Source organism: Macrobrachium rosenbergii, chromosome 21, assembly GCF_040412425.1.
Source record: "Macrobrachium rosenbergii isolate ZJJX-2024 chromosome 21, ASM4041242v1, whole genome shotgun sequence".
Classification (NCBI taxonomy): Eukaryota; Metazoa; Arthropoda; class Malacostraca; order Decapoda; family Palaemonidae; genus Macrobrachium; species Macrobrachium rosenbergii.
In genome coordinates this window covers 17,264,944-17,280,716 of record NC_089761.1, presented here as the reverse complement: position 1 = coordinate 17,280,716, position 15,773 = coordinate 17,264,944, and the positions used below count along the sequence as shown (strand labels likewise).

Below are 15,773 nucleotides of genomic sequence, written 5' to 3'. Positions count from 1 at the left end.
ATATATATATATATATATATATATATATATATATAAAAATTTCATGTCCCGTGACATTTCTATACTCACAAATATTAGCCCACAAGTAACGGTTAATATCCAATTCACTATACCTCTGGAATAATTTACACCTATGGGGAATTATAACAGATAAGTGCTTCGTCACTGTATCGAACCACTTAGCAATTATAATTCCGCTTGGATGTAAGTTATTGCCGAATTATAGTGAATTGGATATGAAACTTTTGCCATATATAATAATTTATATATAATATATATATATATATATAATTATATTTATATATATATATATATATATATATATATATATATATATATATATATATATATATATATATATATATATATATATTTATATTATAAACTTTTATTGCTGTTGTATTTTTGTTCTCGTTGCAGACTGGAAACGCAGTGCAATTACACAACAAGCGCAGTACGAAATGAATCCGACACCGTAACCGAGAAGAGTTCATGTGACAAATCCTGCAACAGAGAAACCAAAACAAACAACATCGTCTGCTGCAATGTCTGTGGTTATAAGTGACGCAAGCTAATGTAAACAAATAGTTTGAATGCGACTGGATGCTGCAAGGGACTCCGTACATTGACTCGAAAGGGTATTGAAGCACCTTGGTAAGAGGGTTGAACCCCATTTAGGTTCCGTCACTCCCCCCTTTCCCCAGATTTCCCCAGATTGGGCCAAGATGGCAGTGATGGAGGGTCCGCTCAGCAAATGGACCAATGTGATGAAGGGCTGGCAGTACCGCTGGTTCGTTCTGGATGACAGTGCCGGCTTGTTGTCGTATTACACAGTAAGTGGAACGTGTCCGTAATTCCGGAAGTCGCTGAAGTTCCCTCTTTTATGGATATCAATATGGTAATTGAGACGGAGGTTTCAATCCGCCCTCAAATCCTTCTACAGTTGCTATTTTTACCGTGGATTTTTTAGTTTAATTTAGTTTAAAGGTACATTTGAGTGTTAAGAAAACACAAATTATTAGGGAGCAACGTCGTTTTTGTATGTTGTCACTGCCATTTAGGCAGTAATTTAAGAGGTCATGCACCGGCAGGGGTCTAGGCAACGAGTACACTATAGGCTCAATAGGCCTAGCCACAAGGCCGTGGCCTAACAAGTAGTCAAGGCCATCGAAATTGGTCTTAAGTAAGTTACAGCAGTAGGCCTATGTCGTAAGTATGTTTTTCAATGTCCTAGAACATATTATGTCAGGAAATAAGATTTTTTATCATCTTTGTAGGCTTAGGCCACCCTGATAGGTATAGGCTATGATTGACATCCTCTCCGAACAAAGTAAAGATATAGCACGGGTCGTAGCCTATATATCTGACTGGTTGTCTTATGCCTTTGTGTGTTTTTTTACTGTTATTGTCTGGGGCAAATTGTTCATTTTTAATTTTCCCACATCTCTCATCTAACAATTTTGGGGGACTATGGGGAATTATAGGCCTAGGATGATTAGATTGGAGAAGACAAAAATGATTTTGGTGAAACAGCTTTGTGTGAACTGTAAACACAAGAAAATTTGGTGAACAGTAAACACAAGGAAAACAATGGGAAAATAGGCAAGATCTGTATGCTTTTTGGCCTGTGTCATGTAAAGTATTAGGCTACGCTCAACCTTACCCAATAAGTGACAATGAAATTTCAGAGGTAGACTTAACTTAACCTTCAAATGTTTCAAGAAATATGAAATGATTCCCAGTTCTGAAATGAATGGTATAAAGGGCTGACCAGAATTGGTTGGTCATGGAAAGTGCAGTTTCAACACAGTATTCCTCTATTTGTGAAGATTAGAAGTATGTTTTATCAAGGCCGTTAGGATTTACCGTTAGGTAAAGCACCTTGCAGATTGGTTATTGACTTTAATTATCTACTGTACAAGGAAAGGCGAGAGATATGTATTGCTTTCAGTCTCTTGTCTGTGACCACATCTGTTTTTGGCAATGTAGATTGTATGAATGAGCAAGATTTGTTTGTGATTGCTTATTTTAAGAAGAAGGCACAGAACACTGATTGACCTGTGAGTTCCTTGTGGAGGAGCCATCTTATTGCTGACAGTATCTAAGTAACTACTGTAAGCTTATATGAAATTGGTTACTGTAGTGTGTATACAGTATCAAGTGAATAATTGACAATTACGTCGTTTATCAGGTCATAACAGTGTAAAGGGAATTATTTCATTTTAGCCATTCCATACTGGTTAAGCTTTAGAGAAATGTCACCTCTCAGCTCAGTAATTTTTTGAAATTAGTGTTTGCTTTATTGTTTGACCATAATGTTTTTGTTATCACTGTAACAGACATAAAACAGTGGATCTGTACTAACATACAGTACAAACTTGTTAAAAAAAAATTTCAACCTGTTAGCCAAATAATTTTATTCAAATGATAAATCGGTTTTCTTTTTGCTTTATCTTCAGCTTTTCCCATCTTTATATGGGGTCGCTGTTTGTTATTAGTCTTCTCCATCTTCTGCGATCATGAAATCGGTTTTCTTTTTGCATCACCATTAATTTTTTGTCATTGCTTCGAATGAAAATGTAATTTGTGATTTATCAGATGCAGTGCAGAACAGCATGTAGGTCAGTAAGAATTTTGTTCTAGCTGTGTAGCATATGTAAAACAATGGCTCTGTATTAGCAAACTCATATAAAGTTTAAAAACAGTACTTACCTGCATTTCAGAACTTCTAAAGTGTTAATTTTGCATTGTGTGTACCTCATATCCTGCTGACTTAGAATGATGTGCATTATAGTTTTTGCAAAGATTTGTTTGTACATGATAGCGATCTATTTTTGTCCTGAAGTATATACCGGTACAGTTTCGTCAGGTTGAATTGTATAGGCGTTGCACTTTTAGCCATTCCAGAGTTAATTTAAGAGTTCCAGAATTGTTACTTGTTGCTCTCGTTTCTTTAATATTTGTATTGCTCAGTTACAACGAGAGCAGAATTTTAGAAACAATTAAGGGTGTTGGGTGATTTTTTAAAGAATTTAATTTTTTCCATTATAATTACATTCCCACTGTCAGGGATTCTAGTTGCTGTCTTGCCAGTTGAAGAAAATCAGTCAGCCAGTCGCCTTTGGCAGCTGTGCATAAGACAGTGAGTTCTTGTATTTGTAGTTCACCATCTCACCCTCTGGCTAGAGTCCCAGTTTATAAGGATTTTATCTTGTAGACAAGAAGAAATGCAGGTTATGAAAGTGAATGATGGTAAGAAGTTCCAGCAAGTTTGCTCAGAAAGTATGATGTGTTTACACATCTATTTGAGTTCCCCCTCTACCTTCCTTTTAGAGACTTGATTTGAGGGGATTTTGTCTCCAAAATGGGGTGAGGGTGATTATTAGAGACTATAGCTAAGTGATGCCAACAAGTTTACTAAGATGTGTATGAGCTCCCTTCCCTGGGAAGGCTCGATTTGAGGGATTTCGTCCCTAACCTAAGAGAAATAGGAGTTTAGTAGACTGATGTTAACAGGGTCTCCTTTCTGGGGTTCTTCATTTCACATCCAGGTTACTCTGTTTTAGCAAATCATGTATATACTTTAAATCAGGGGTATACATTGATTAATAAATTGTGTAAGTTGAATCTGACATCCCCTAACCATTAAGGGATGGGCTAATTATATAACATGCACACCCCCAGACCAGGCAAACTTTAAGGTTGGCCAATTTAAGAAAAAAACACATCAGTGGAAAGTGGAAGATTTGCAAATGCACATGGTGCAAGAAAAATTTTAAAAATTTTCCTACCTTCCACGGGAAGTTGAAAGTGACTATTTACAACCCTGTGTGGGGCCTCTTTTACAAAACACTCGTAAATTTTACCAAATTATGCATGTTTTTTCTAGTTTATTTTATTTTATTTTGTTAAATTATAAGTACAGCTTACGCAATATCATAGCAGATAAGAACTAAAATCATTAACAAATTTTGAGTATATTTATTGTAAAATATTTTTGTAAATTTATTGAGATCAGGAGATGCAGTAACTTTTTTGGAGGTATACATGTCTTTTCTGATATTTCTTTGCATTTTTCTTTGCAAAATTGCAATTATAGGTGACACCATATAAAAGATATGAACCAAAACCAACAGCAATCCCTGGGTATATTTATGAGCAAGTAAACAAAAAGATGTCATGGGAGAGAGAGGAGCAAGGCATCCCCCATCAAGTCAAGAACAATACTGATCTCCTTGAGATGCCCACTTTATGAGCTGGGCTGATTCTAAAGTTGCCACCATTCATTTATGGGCCATTGAAGTGATGGAAACTCTTTCCTGCTTGATACAGTCAAATCGTATATATGGCGCGTAATATTAATACTTATGTGAGGATTCTCGTCCATCACCCAAAACCTGTTATAGATACTCGTATGAGGATTCCCGTCCATTAAGGGTTAAATTGTGATTCACTAAATTGGGCCTTTTAATTTGTTGTTTCTTCATAAGCAAGGAATTTTTTTTTTTAAAGTGCTTTAGGTCATTGATAATTTTTGAAAATGGTATTTTTATTTTTTAAAAACAAAAGCAGTTTCAAAATAACAGGATTATGTCACATCCTTTCAGTCGAAGGAGAAGATGGTACGTGGGGCTCGGAGGGGATGTGTTCGATTGAAAGGAGCTGTTGTTGGTATTGATGATGATGATGACTCCACTTTCACCATCACTGTTGATGCCAAGACTTTTCATTTCCAAGTAAGTTAATTTTAATCTTTTACTGCATGTTGGTGAAAGACTTGAAAACTAACCTTTCATAGAAGTAAGTTAGCATGTTCCGTTTTACTTCTTAAATGATAAAGCCAAATAGGCAGCTATTTAAAAAGAAACTTGTTTACACATTGAGTGTCTTTACTTGCTGAGCTTTTTCTATAGAAAAGTTGACTTATTTGGTTGTTTTGACAGTGGTATTTTAGGTACTTTTATTATCAGGATCTGGATTTTGGAGTATACTGATATAGTAAGTTGCATGGATTTTGGAGTACTGTATGCTGATGTAGTAAGTTGCACTTTGGTGTAGGTTACAGTGAATTATAAAGCTTTTGCCCTCTGTGGTAGGGTAAAATTTATTAGTGACTAGTCTCCAGGAATGATGCTTTTACTAAATTGATTTTGTGCATATGAATGAAATAGAAGTGGAAACCTTATGAATGGGTTCTTTTTCATCAATAGCACCTGTATAGACTGTGATGGGAGCCCTTGTAAGAATTACCATCAACAGTGTTCCTTACTCTGTGTGCTAAAGGTTCTTTGTAGCATCCTTTTTGTCTTCCTGCTTCATTGCTATCTATTTTCTTTTACCTTTCATCTGTTCCCCTTGGTCCCTTTTCACTTATTGTAGGTGTCTAATTTCCTTAATTTTCCCTTGTTTTAATTATCACCCAGTTGAGGTCCAGAAATTTGACTTGTTGGCATTGTTAAACCAGTTTATACATTAAGGATAATAAAAATGTGATGGAAGCACTGGCTTGTATAAAATTTAATGCAATGTGACATCATTTCTGTCTTCCATTAGCACTAAGAAGGAATGTAATATGATGATAAACTAATGTACATTTACATTTTTAGTAAATAGTTCCAGTGCCAGACACATTGTAAGAATTGAAATCAGGATATTGATTATAATGAATAAAGGGTGGATAATTTAATTCATGTTTTTCTCATTGATAACACTATCTAAGTATACAGTTATCCATTAAATTAAAAAGAAAGGGAGTGTGATTTCCATAACAGACTGTTGATACATTACATAGAAGGAGCTTTTATATTTCTAAAACCATTTTGCCTTGTGCAGGTCTAAACTATTAGAAATAGGGTTTGAAAGGTAGCATACATTACATATTATTTATTGATTATGTTTAACCTACCCATTGTGGCAGAAGGCTAGGTTTATTGCCACATGGGCTTGTTAAATGACAAATATGTGAGTGCTTGTATGAATTCCATACCTAGTTTCATTGAGTTGTGTGTGGTACAGTGTAGAGGATATAATACTGCAAAATTGCAAAGCTGTTTGAAGGATATACTGTACAGTATCACAGTAACAAGTAAGCCTTTTGCAGAAATCTGGTTGCATACTAAAGTACATTATACTGTACTATTTAATTCCTTTGACTGTAAATCAGATGTGAAATGATATATCATAGATTCAAAGAAGATAGGAGGAAAAATATAATAACTTCTTTTAATGTTTACATTAAAAAGAGTACAGTATTCAAGTTCTTGCTCTCCCAAAAATGTAATTCTTTCTTTGAGATGATAGTAATTTTAGGTTTGTTTTCATTCTTTAAAAAAACTTGATACTAGTAAACTTTCTGGCAATTTTGGACCACTGTATTTGCAGACATTACTTTACTCACATTTATTAATATGCATTCCTTTTCTTCCAGTTTTGTCTATAAATGGATTCATTTCAACTTTCTTTCTTCCTTCATGTGGTTTATTTCTCCATAATTAATTTAAAATACTTATTCTGATTGTCAACACAGTATTGATCTATGTACTAAAAAACTTTTGTTAAAACCCTATTTTTGTATAAGTAACTTACAAAGTAACTACATACTATAGTTTCAGCTCATGTGGCAGCCTTTGTTTAAAAGTTTAGTATAGATGACAAGCCCTGCCTCCTAATGGGAGTACTGGAAGTGACTTTGCAGAAAACCTCATTCTGTTTCTGCCAGCTCTCGAGTGGCATTGGGGATTTGCTACAGCTTTTATTCACTGATTTTTGGTTTATGTGGATTTCGGTGAATTATTGCTGCTTATTTTGAAATTTAACCCTCAAGCTTTGATAGCTTTCAGGATCAGTTTTCCAGTTTTTGTTGTTATTCTGTCTGATTCAAGTTCATCTTGTTTTAAGCTACTGTGGCGAAGGTTGCAAAAGATTGATCAAATCTTCATATGACCCTTTCCAGTAATAATTTTTGCAATAAGTGTTGGTACAATAATGTAGTAAGGAGAACTGGTGCTGAATGTGGTTGCCTGAGTGCTCTATTCCAGCTCCCGAGCCCCTGGTGCCTGCTCTCAAGTGCCCGGTGCCAAGTGAGCTTAAGTGGAAGGAACAAATCTCACCTAGAGAAGTTGTGATACAAGAGAATGACCTCTAGCCCCGAGAAACATGCTTCTCTTAGCTAAGCCTAGGTTAGAAGATAACCATGCTATTCCTTCTTCCCCCATTTCCTGCTTTTTCTTCTGCTACTAGCCCTCTTACTTTTAATCCACCTACTCCCGTACGTGGCTCCCTTGCTTCCAACCCTTGCCATTGCCAGTCTTGAGTTTAGGTTCAACAAGATTTTAACCTGGCAGTGAATACAGTGAAGTGGAGGAGGTGGCTACTTGTCCCTTTGGTTCTCCTAGACCAATGTCACTGTCATACTTGCCTAAACCTGGGAGAAGACATACTGAAAGTCAAATGGAGGCCGATGGGGTTGGCCCACGGGTAGCTGCCCCATCAGTTGAACCTGTTGTGCGTTCCCAGGTATTGGCAGACAGCCACTGGAAATGTTTCTTCACAGGAGACTTTTATGCAAGTGGAGGAGGTGGCTTCTCATCCTGCCAGTTCTCCTAAACAAAGGTCTCTGTCCTGCTCCCCTGAACCTGGGAGAAGGCATGCCGGAAGTCCAAGGGAGGCTGGTGGGGTTTGCCCACTGGTTGCTGGCCCCTCAGTCGAACCTGTTGCATGTATATCCCAGGTTTCAACAGACAGCCACTGGAAAGATGTTTTGGATGTGCACCAGCTGTTGTCCGACTCTCGAGGCTCCAGCCCAGGCTTGGAAGTGCTGCAGGCTCTTTCTAGATTTGTCTCATCCTTTGAAGAGGCACACAGGCGATGCTGACAGCTCTTCACCGCTGCCCAGTTAGCAGTTTAACGAGCTGGGCGCAGTCCTCAACCTTTCTGCAGCGCATGGAACAGCCGTAGTATTTTTCTCCTTAATGTACTTCTGTTGGGCACCAGTATTTGGCGAGTTCTTCATTGGAGGGGTGGATAGAACTGTAATGGTGTTGGCCCTCTCAGGTGCCCCTTGTCTTTGTTAATAAGCTGTAGGTCCTGTTGCCCATCTCCTCCATGTAAAAAATGCCAGCCCTAGGAGAGCTGTTAATCAGCTCAGTGGTCTGGTTAAACCAAGCCCTTATTTGACCAGTATTTGGCTCCCAGCTCCCAGGTGCCCGTCTTGTTAAAGCGCCAGTTGCACAAATGCCCGTCGCCAGCTACGCTTCCCTGCAAGCTCCACTGCCAGCTCCAGAGCCCCCAGCACCAACTCTTCAGTATCAATCTCCTGCTTCGAGTGCCAAGCGTCTGCTTCAACCATAGGTCTCCTGGCTCATACCTCTCCTTCAATATTTGTGAGTGAGCTCTCCTGCCTTTTGGCTCTAGCTATCCTGGTCTTGCCTACCTCAACCTTCCTGATGAGAGCCACCCAGATTACAGATCTAGTCTCCCCACAATGGTGCCTTCTCGTCTTCTAGGAAACACTCAAAGATGAAGTTTGGTTGTCTGCAAGGAGCAGAGTAAAGGCTTCCGCTGTCTTTCTTCCCTTGCTCTTAATCTGCAGGATTTTTCTTTCCCTCATCCAGAAGCTCCTTCCTCCCGACCTCATTTTGTCAGTGAATTAGTTTTTCATCAGCAAGAACTTGACCTCCTTGTCAAAGACCTCTTGGAGTTGCTTGAAGCTTTCATTTTCTTGGACTGGATGGTTGAGAGCACTAGCCAAGAAGATTAAAGATGTCAGTTATTTAGTTGGAACTTCACCTCGGACTGGCTGGGAGTCTTTTCTCATGTGGACAAGACCATCAGGGATGGCTTGCTTGAACTTGCCAATTCTCTTTGGAGGTTTTAAAGAAATGAGGTTTGTTGTGCTTCCATTCCAGTAAAGGAGTCACTCAGGGACAGAAGTTGGACCTCCAATAGAAGTTGCTTTCTGGCGCATTCTTCCAGACGCCCCAAGGATTCGCCTGCGTTTGTTCCTAAGATGGTCTCTCCTCTCCAGCTACATCCCTTTCGTGGGAATAAGCCCAAGTCCAGTCTATGACCCGCTTCAATGTCTGCTTCTCGGCCAGTTCTATCAAGAGGAGCTCAAGTCGTTGCCCAGAAATGAGGAAGAAGTCCTCCGTGCACAAGTGGAAGTCAGTCTTCTTGAGTTTTGGGAGAAGTGGGTTATCAGAGGGACAGAACAGTGGATTGTCCAAGTTCTTAGGGAGGACTACTCCATTCCGTTCATGGAGAGCCCCCGTTTAGTCCCTTCTCCCATCGTTTTGATGTCCTCCTCAAGAGGCTTGGAAAAACATTTGGCCCTTTTGGAGGAGGTCTCCTCTCTCCTTCAAAAGAGAACCATAGTAGAAATCGAGACATCAACTCAGAAGGTTTCCACTTCCGTCTGTTTGTGGTCCCCAAATCATCAGGGTTTGGAGACCAGTCCTCAATATAAATGTCCTCAATCTCTTTGTCTGGAAGATGAAGTTCAAGATGGAGACAAACCAGTCAGTCCTTTCATTCATTCACCTGGGTGATTGGATGACAATCTTGGGTATGCAGAACACATGCACTTCCCACTTCCCCATCCATCTGGACTCAGAAAGTATCTAGTTTCTTCTTCAGGACAGTCTGAGGGTCCCACATGTCAGTGTCTAAACACCTGTCTCCTCTTGGAGCACCTGGCGCTGCTCGATAATGCCCAGCGGCAGCTAAAATCTAACATTTTCGGGCTCTTTGCTTCAGCCTCTCTATGGCACCTCAAGTGTCCACTCAAGTCCTCACTCCTCTAATAAATGACTTCATTTTATAGGCATTAACACCAGTCTATATCTGGATAACTTGCCTCTTTGATCCCCTTCGAGGGAAAAGTGCACAAAGGACTTGAACATCTCTCTCAGGAACTGGGAATTATCATCTACGTTCAGAAGTCCCAGTTGGCCCCGTCGCAAGAGTTCCTCTATGTGGGGATGAGTTTCAGTTCTTTGACTTTTCAGGCTGTTCTGTTTGCCAAGAGAATTTTAGCTGCCTTCAGACGATCCACAAGTTTCTAGCCCTTTCGTCTTGCTCGGCCCATCGGTGGATGAGCCTACTGGGGACACTGTCATCCATCAAGATGTTCGTCAAGTTAGGCAAACTTCATGTGAGAGTTTGGCCATTCTCCCTCAAGGCCAGCTGGGACAGGGAAACACAGCTGGACATCTACACGTTTCCCATAAACCCGGAGTTCAAGTCAGACCAGCAATGGTGGCGGTCCGACTGTAGATTATAGGAAGGAAAGCCCTTCATCTGCTGTGCCCAGACCTAGACTTCTATTCAGACTCCTTGATTCTAGGTTGGGGAGTTCTCTTGGGGAACTGGGAAGTTTCTGGGACATGGTTGCTGAAAGAACAGAACCTTCACATCAAAGTCAGAGAGCTGAAAGCAGTTCACCTAGAGGTTCAGTGCATTCATGACCCTAGTTCACAACAAGACTGTTATAATCCACTCAGACAATGCCACAGCCCCAACATACAGGCATTGCCCTACTTACGATGGGGTTAGGTTACAAAAAACCCATCGTTTGTTGGAAAAATCATATCTTGAATATAGCCTAGCCTACACTAGGGTAATCAGTACCATCTATACACATATGGTAGCCTAGCCTGTACTACACGGTATACTCTATACATATACAGTATAGTAGTAGTTATTAATATCAGCTAATTCTGCAGGTTCAATGCAGTTTGACTTATGATAATTCAGTACAAAAAGAAATTGAATAACAAGAACAAGAATCAGACTGTACTGTAAGAGGTACTCACCAAGATTCGGTCAGTTTTCGGCATAAGTGAACGGTGTCAGGCTGTTGATGGCAATGTATAACTAAAAATTAGAGGAGGAGGAGGATGATAAAGCTGCAGGATCATCAACTCACTCCTCTTCAGATAGTATTTCTTCTTCTGTTAGTTCAGATGTTTCAAGGAAATAGTTAAGAGATGTAGGGGATCGAGGCTCAAATGTCGGTGAAGGGGTGGGGATGGGGGTAGGGTGGCAGAAGGCAATGGCACTGAAGCCATTTTCTTGTAGAAGTACTCCATTGTCGGTTGCATAGTGCATTTTTTTCTTTCTTTATAAATGACTCTGTAACCTGCAACAGCGTCTTGATGTGCTCTCTCAACTTTAGCAAACTCTTCCATATTCCCATCCATTTTACTTAAAAGCTTCAGTCCATGTTCAAATGAGGCAAAAGCCTCTGCTAGTGCTTTTGTTGTAAACTTTTGCTCTGGCTCTTTTTCAGTTTTTCTTCCTCTTTTGCTCTTTTTCTCTCCTCTGCAAGTGGAATTAAATCTGCAAGCTCTACATCTTGCACATCTAAAAGTTCTTGGATATCTTCCTCATCAATTGTCAAGATCTTTTTATTAATATCCACAACTTATTCATCCATATTGAAACCTTTAAATGAGTTCACATACACTTGTAGCAGATTTTTCCAAACGCCATTCATACATTCCTCCTTCCATGCTGTTCCAATGTTCATAACAGAGTTCAGAACATTGAGTTCCTTCCAGAAATTTCTGAGATCTTTCTCTTCATTATCTGATCCATGGCCTGAACAGCCTGAGCAGACGTGTTCCGAAGATAATAGGCCTTTAACGTAGGCACAGCCCCCTGATCCATGTTTGGTGGCAGAAACACAACTTTTACGTTCTCGTTAATATCTCCAATGTTCTGAGGGTGGCTAGGAGCATTGTCTAGAATCAGCAGAATTTTGAAGAGGATGTTGTTTTCCCTACAATAATCTTTCACTTCTGGAATAAAGCAATGCACAAACCAGTCTTCGAACAGCATTGCAGTCATCCATGCTTTCTTATTATGATGGTAATGCACAGGAAGCGCATGCTTGTCGATTTTCTTTAATGCCCTTGGATTTTCAGAGTGATAAATCATGAATGGCTTACGTTTATACCCAGCCACATTTCCCCCAAGCAGAAGAATCAGTCGATCTTTGTATGCCTTAAACCCAGGCATCGTTGTTGTTTCTTTATGGATGTAGGACTCTTGAGGCATACGCTTCCAATACTGTATAGTCTGTTTCGTCGACATTAAAGATTTGATCTGGCAAGTACCGTTCATCAGGGATAATCTTATGTAAAGCTTTCTTAAATTTACTGGCTCCTTTGGCATCTGCACTTGCAGCTTCACCACTAATTTTCACACTATGAAAATTACAGCTGTTTTTGAAACGACAAAAAAACCAATCCAGCACTTGCTACAAAACTTTTGTTGTGGTTATCATCATATTTTTTCTTTAGTTCATCGAAAAGCTTGTGAGCCTTTGTTTGAATAGTTAAGAGGCTGAGTGGCATACACTTCTGTATCTGGTCCTCAATCCACGTGACCAGTAACTGCTCCATTTCTTCCAAAGGCCCTATCCTCTTCTTTGATATAAATGTCGAAGGAACTGAAGCAGATGCCTTTATAGCATCCATTATCCATTTCACGTCTTTAAGGATGGTGGATACTGTCGACTGCGATAGATGCTCGTCACGTTCGATTACCATGATGGGCTTTCCAATGGCACACTGGTTGATAAATTTCACTTTCTGGTCCAAAGTGATAGACTGCCTCTTCTTTTTGCACTACCAGCAGGAGACAAACTTGGGTGTTTGGCAGACATACTGATACAAATTTGAGTTTTAGAGTTTACTTACAAACATGCAAAAATCACAAACAAACACTAACAAATTTCAACTTCCAACACAGCAAGAGCAATGAGGTCGGCTCAATGAATTAATGTACCTATTCCAGCCTCTCAGGCCAACATATCAAACATCACACGCTGCTTGATTGTACGCTGTTGGCGTGCGCCAGTCGCGCATGAAATTTAAAATACATATTTCCAAAATAGTGTTGTATCGATATTAATTGCTAACCCCATCGCAAAAGCGAATTATCATAAGATGGATTATCGTAACTGGAACACTACCTGTACATACAAAAGTGAAGCAGCACCCACTTATTTTTTCTCTGCCAGACAGCTAGAGACCTTCTACAGTAACCCCTCCATATTTGCGTTCTCAAGATTCATGGACTCACCGATTCATGGATTTCTCTATGGAACATACAGTATATACACATTGTGGAAAATTTGCCTATTTGTGGTATTGTTCACTGAGAAATATTCACTAATTACTGTATTTTCATATAATTTTCATGACTAAATGCACATTTTGTGATAAAACTATTAAAATACTCAGGCATAAGTATTTTTAGAGTTTTTTTTATTTCAACTATCAAATTAGGCAGTTCTAAGTGTTTTTAGAGGGGTTTTAAGTATTCGCAGATTTTAGATATTTGCAGGGTGGGGTTGTGGTACTCATCCCCCATGAATATGGGTGTTTACTGTACTGTACTGTGGACAGATCAAAATCGAGTGAGTCTAGTCACTTGATTTATTCAGGGTGAAGTAAATATTCTGGCGGATGAACTGAGCTGTGGAAAGCAGGTCCTTCCCACCGAGTGGACCTTGGATCCCCTGGTCTATCAGAATCTGCGAAACTATGGGGCAGGCCAACATTGGACCTGTTTGCCACCTCAAGGAACCATCACCTTCCTCTTTTTTGTTCTCCGGCCCTGGACCCTCTAGCATGGGCAACAGACGCCATCCTGTTAGATTGGTCCTACTTGGTCCTCTACGCCTAAAGCCCTTCAACATAGTCAGAGAAGTGCTGAACAAGGCTTGGACTCATCGCATCATTACCATGGCTCTCATAGCCCCTTTCTGGACCATGAAAGAATGGTTCCAGGACCTGCTGCGGTTTTGGGTGGACTTTCCGAGACTCCTTCCCCAATACAGTAACCATGTCTACTCAGACAACCTCACTTTTAGAGATACCAAAGGGTTGTCTGCTCATCCCCTGACAGGCTTCAGACTGTCCTTAATCTTGTCAGAGTGTAAAGGTTTTCAAGACGCGCTGCTGAGGCTATTGCAAGATGCAGGCGTAGATTTCTTAGCTGTGTCTTCCAGGCTAAGGGGAGATTTTCTGAAGTTGGTGTCTCAGACTCAATGTATCTTCTTATGAGACGCCTGTGACCCAAATTACAGATTTCCTTCTTTATCCAAGGGGATCTAGGAATCTCTCATCCTCCACCATTAAAGGGTATCAAGCTGTGTTTAGCTCAGTGTTTCAACACAGGTCCTGAATCTTGTGTCAATCCCAGATCTTAACGGACGTAGTGTTTAAGTGGCTGACAGGTCCCTCTTTTGAACCCTTTAGTTCCTCTCCTCGGAGAAATCTTACTCAAAAGACTCTCTTTCTCTTGGCCTTAGCTACTGCTAACATATTAGCGAGTTCCAAGCCATTGAAAATGGGTAGGTTTTTTCAAAAGGAGACGCAGTTTACCACTTTACCCTTGGATTTTTGCCAAGAACGAGGACCCTTCCAAGCCCTGGCCCTGTTCATTCTTCATTAAGTCCTTAACGGATACCTTGGCTCTGAAGAAGAAGAGAGAGTTCTTTTCCTGCTAGGGCTTTAAATTATTACCTGAGCAGGACCAAGAAGATCAGAGGACCACCCAGTAACCTCTGGTGCTCTGTCAAGAACCTGTCGCACCCTCTGACTAAGAATGCATTGTCCTTCTTCATCAAAGACTTAATTTCTGAGGCGCACTCTCAGATTCAGGAGGACATTTTGCTAATTTTAAAGTGAAAGTTCATGATGTCAGGGCATTCTTTACCTTATTAGCTTTCAGGCACATAGGTCCCTCACTTCCATTCTGTAGTCGGCCTATTGGAAGTGCGAACCAATCTTCGCATCTCACTATATGAGAGTTGAAACATTGTTTAAAAATTGCAGTACCTTGGGGCCATTTTCAGTGGCTGGCATGGTATTGGGGGAAGAAGCATAGGAATCTCTTTTTCTCCTACCATCTCTTTGCCCTGAAGTAAGGTGTCAAATTTTTGGGAGCCAGGGGGTACAATGTACCTGGAGTACCCACCAGTCTCAGTGGTTGTGGTGTTTTCAGCATAGGTGAAAGTGTTGTCTGGTTGTTTTTTTATACTGGTATTGCACCCAGGGCAAGGACCTTAGTGTATGCTTTGCTAACAATCAGGCCTATCCTCTGCTGCAAAGCTCCCACTTAAGTAGAGGCAACCCTTGGCTGAACTGCCATGCCACTACAGGTCAAGATAGGCACCAGCCAGAGGTAGTGTTCACCTGTAGTAGCTCTCTTACCAGGTAAGGAAATGACAAGCATTGTTTTAATGCTAGCAAACTTTTCTATTTCAAATTCATTACTATTACTTAATGTTTTAAGGTAGAATATGCTCATGTACCCTATCCAACCTCCTGTCAATTTAGGGTTTAACTGTGTAATTACTTGGTAAGTTACTTATATGAAAATGTTATTTTCATGATAAAATTAAGTTTCATGTATACTTACCAAGTAATTACAGAATCAGAACCCCCCCTCCTTTTCTCTCATGGACATGAAGCACAGACAGAATGAGGTTTTCTGCTAAGTCATTTCCAGTACTCCTGTTAGTGGGCGGGGCTTGTCACCTACACTAAACTATCGAAGTGCTACTGTGATTTTTTAAATAAAGGCTGCTGTGCAAGTTGAAACCATAGCTATGTAATTACTTGGTAAGTATATATGAAATGTAATTTTATCATGAAAATAACATTTTTGTATATCTTTTATAAGTCCTAGAAAATCATCAGACACAAGATATGTAAAGACAGGAACCACATCAGATTTTCTTATTTTTGTATTTTATCTTT

At 39.9% G+C, this 15,773-nt stretch overlaps 1 protein-coding gene across 1 annotated transcript in view; it reads left to right on the top strand.

Moving 5' to 3' along the window:
• The first annotated feature begins 690 nt into the window (after positions 1 to 690).
• LOC136849730 (oxysterol-binding protein-related protein 9) overlaps positions 691 to 15,773 on the top strand; it is a 272,256-nt gene continuing 257,173 nt past the window's right edge. Inside the window, exons 1-2 of the mRNA XM_067123106.1 lie at positions 691 to 833; positions 4,608 to 4,736. Coding sequence (XP_066979207.1) covers positions 726 to 833; positions 4,608 to 4,736 — 237 coding nt within the window. The 5' untranslated portion in view covers positions 691 to 725. The remainder of the gene's footprint in view (positions 834 to 4,607; positions 4,737 to 15,773) is intronic.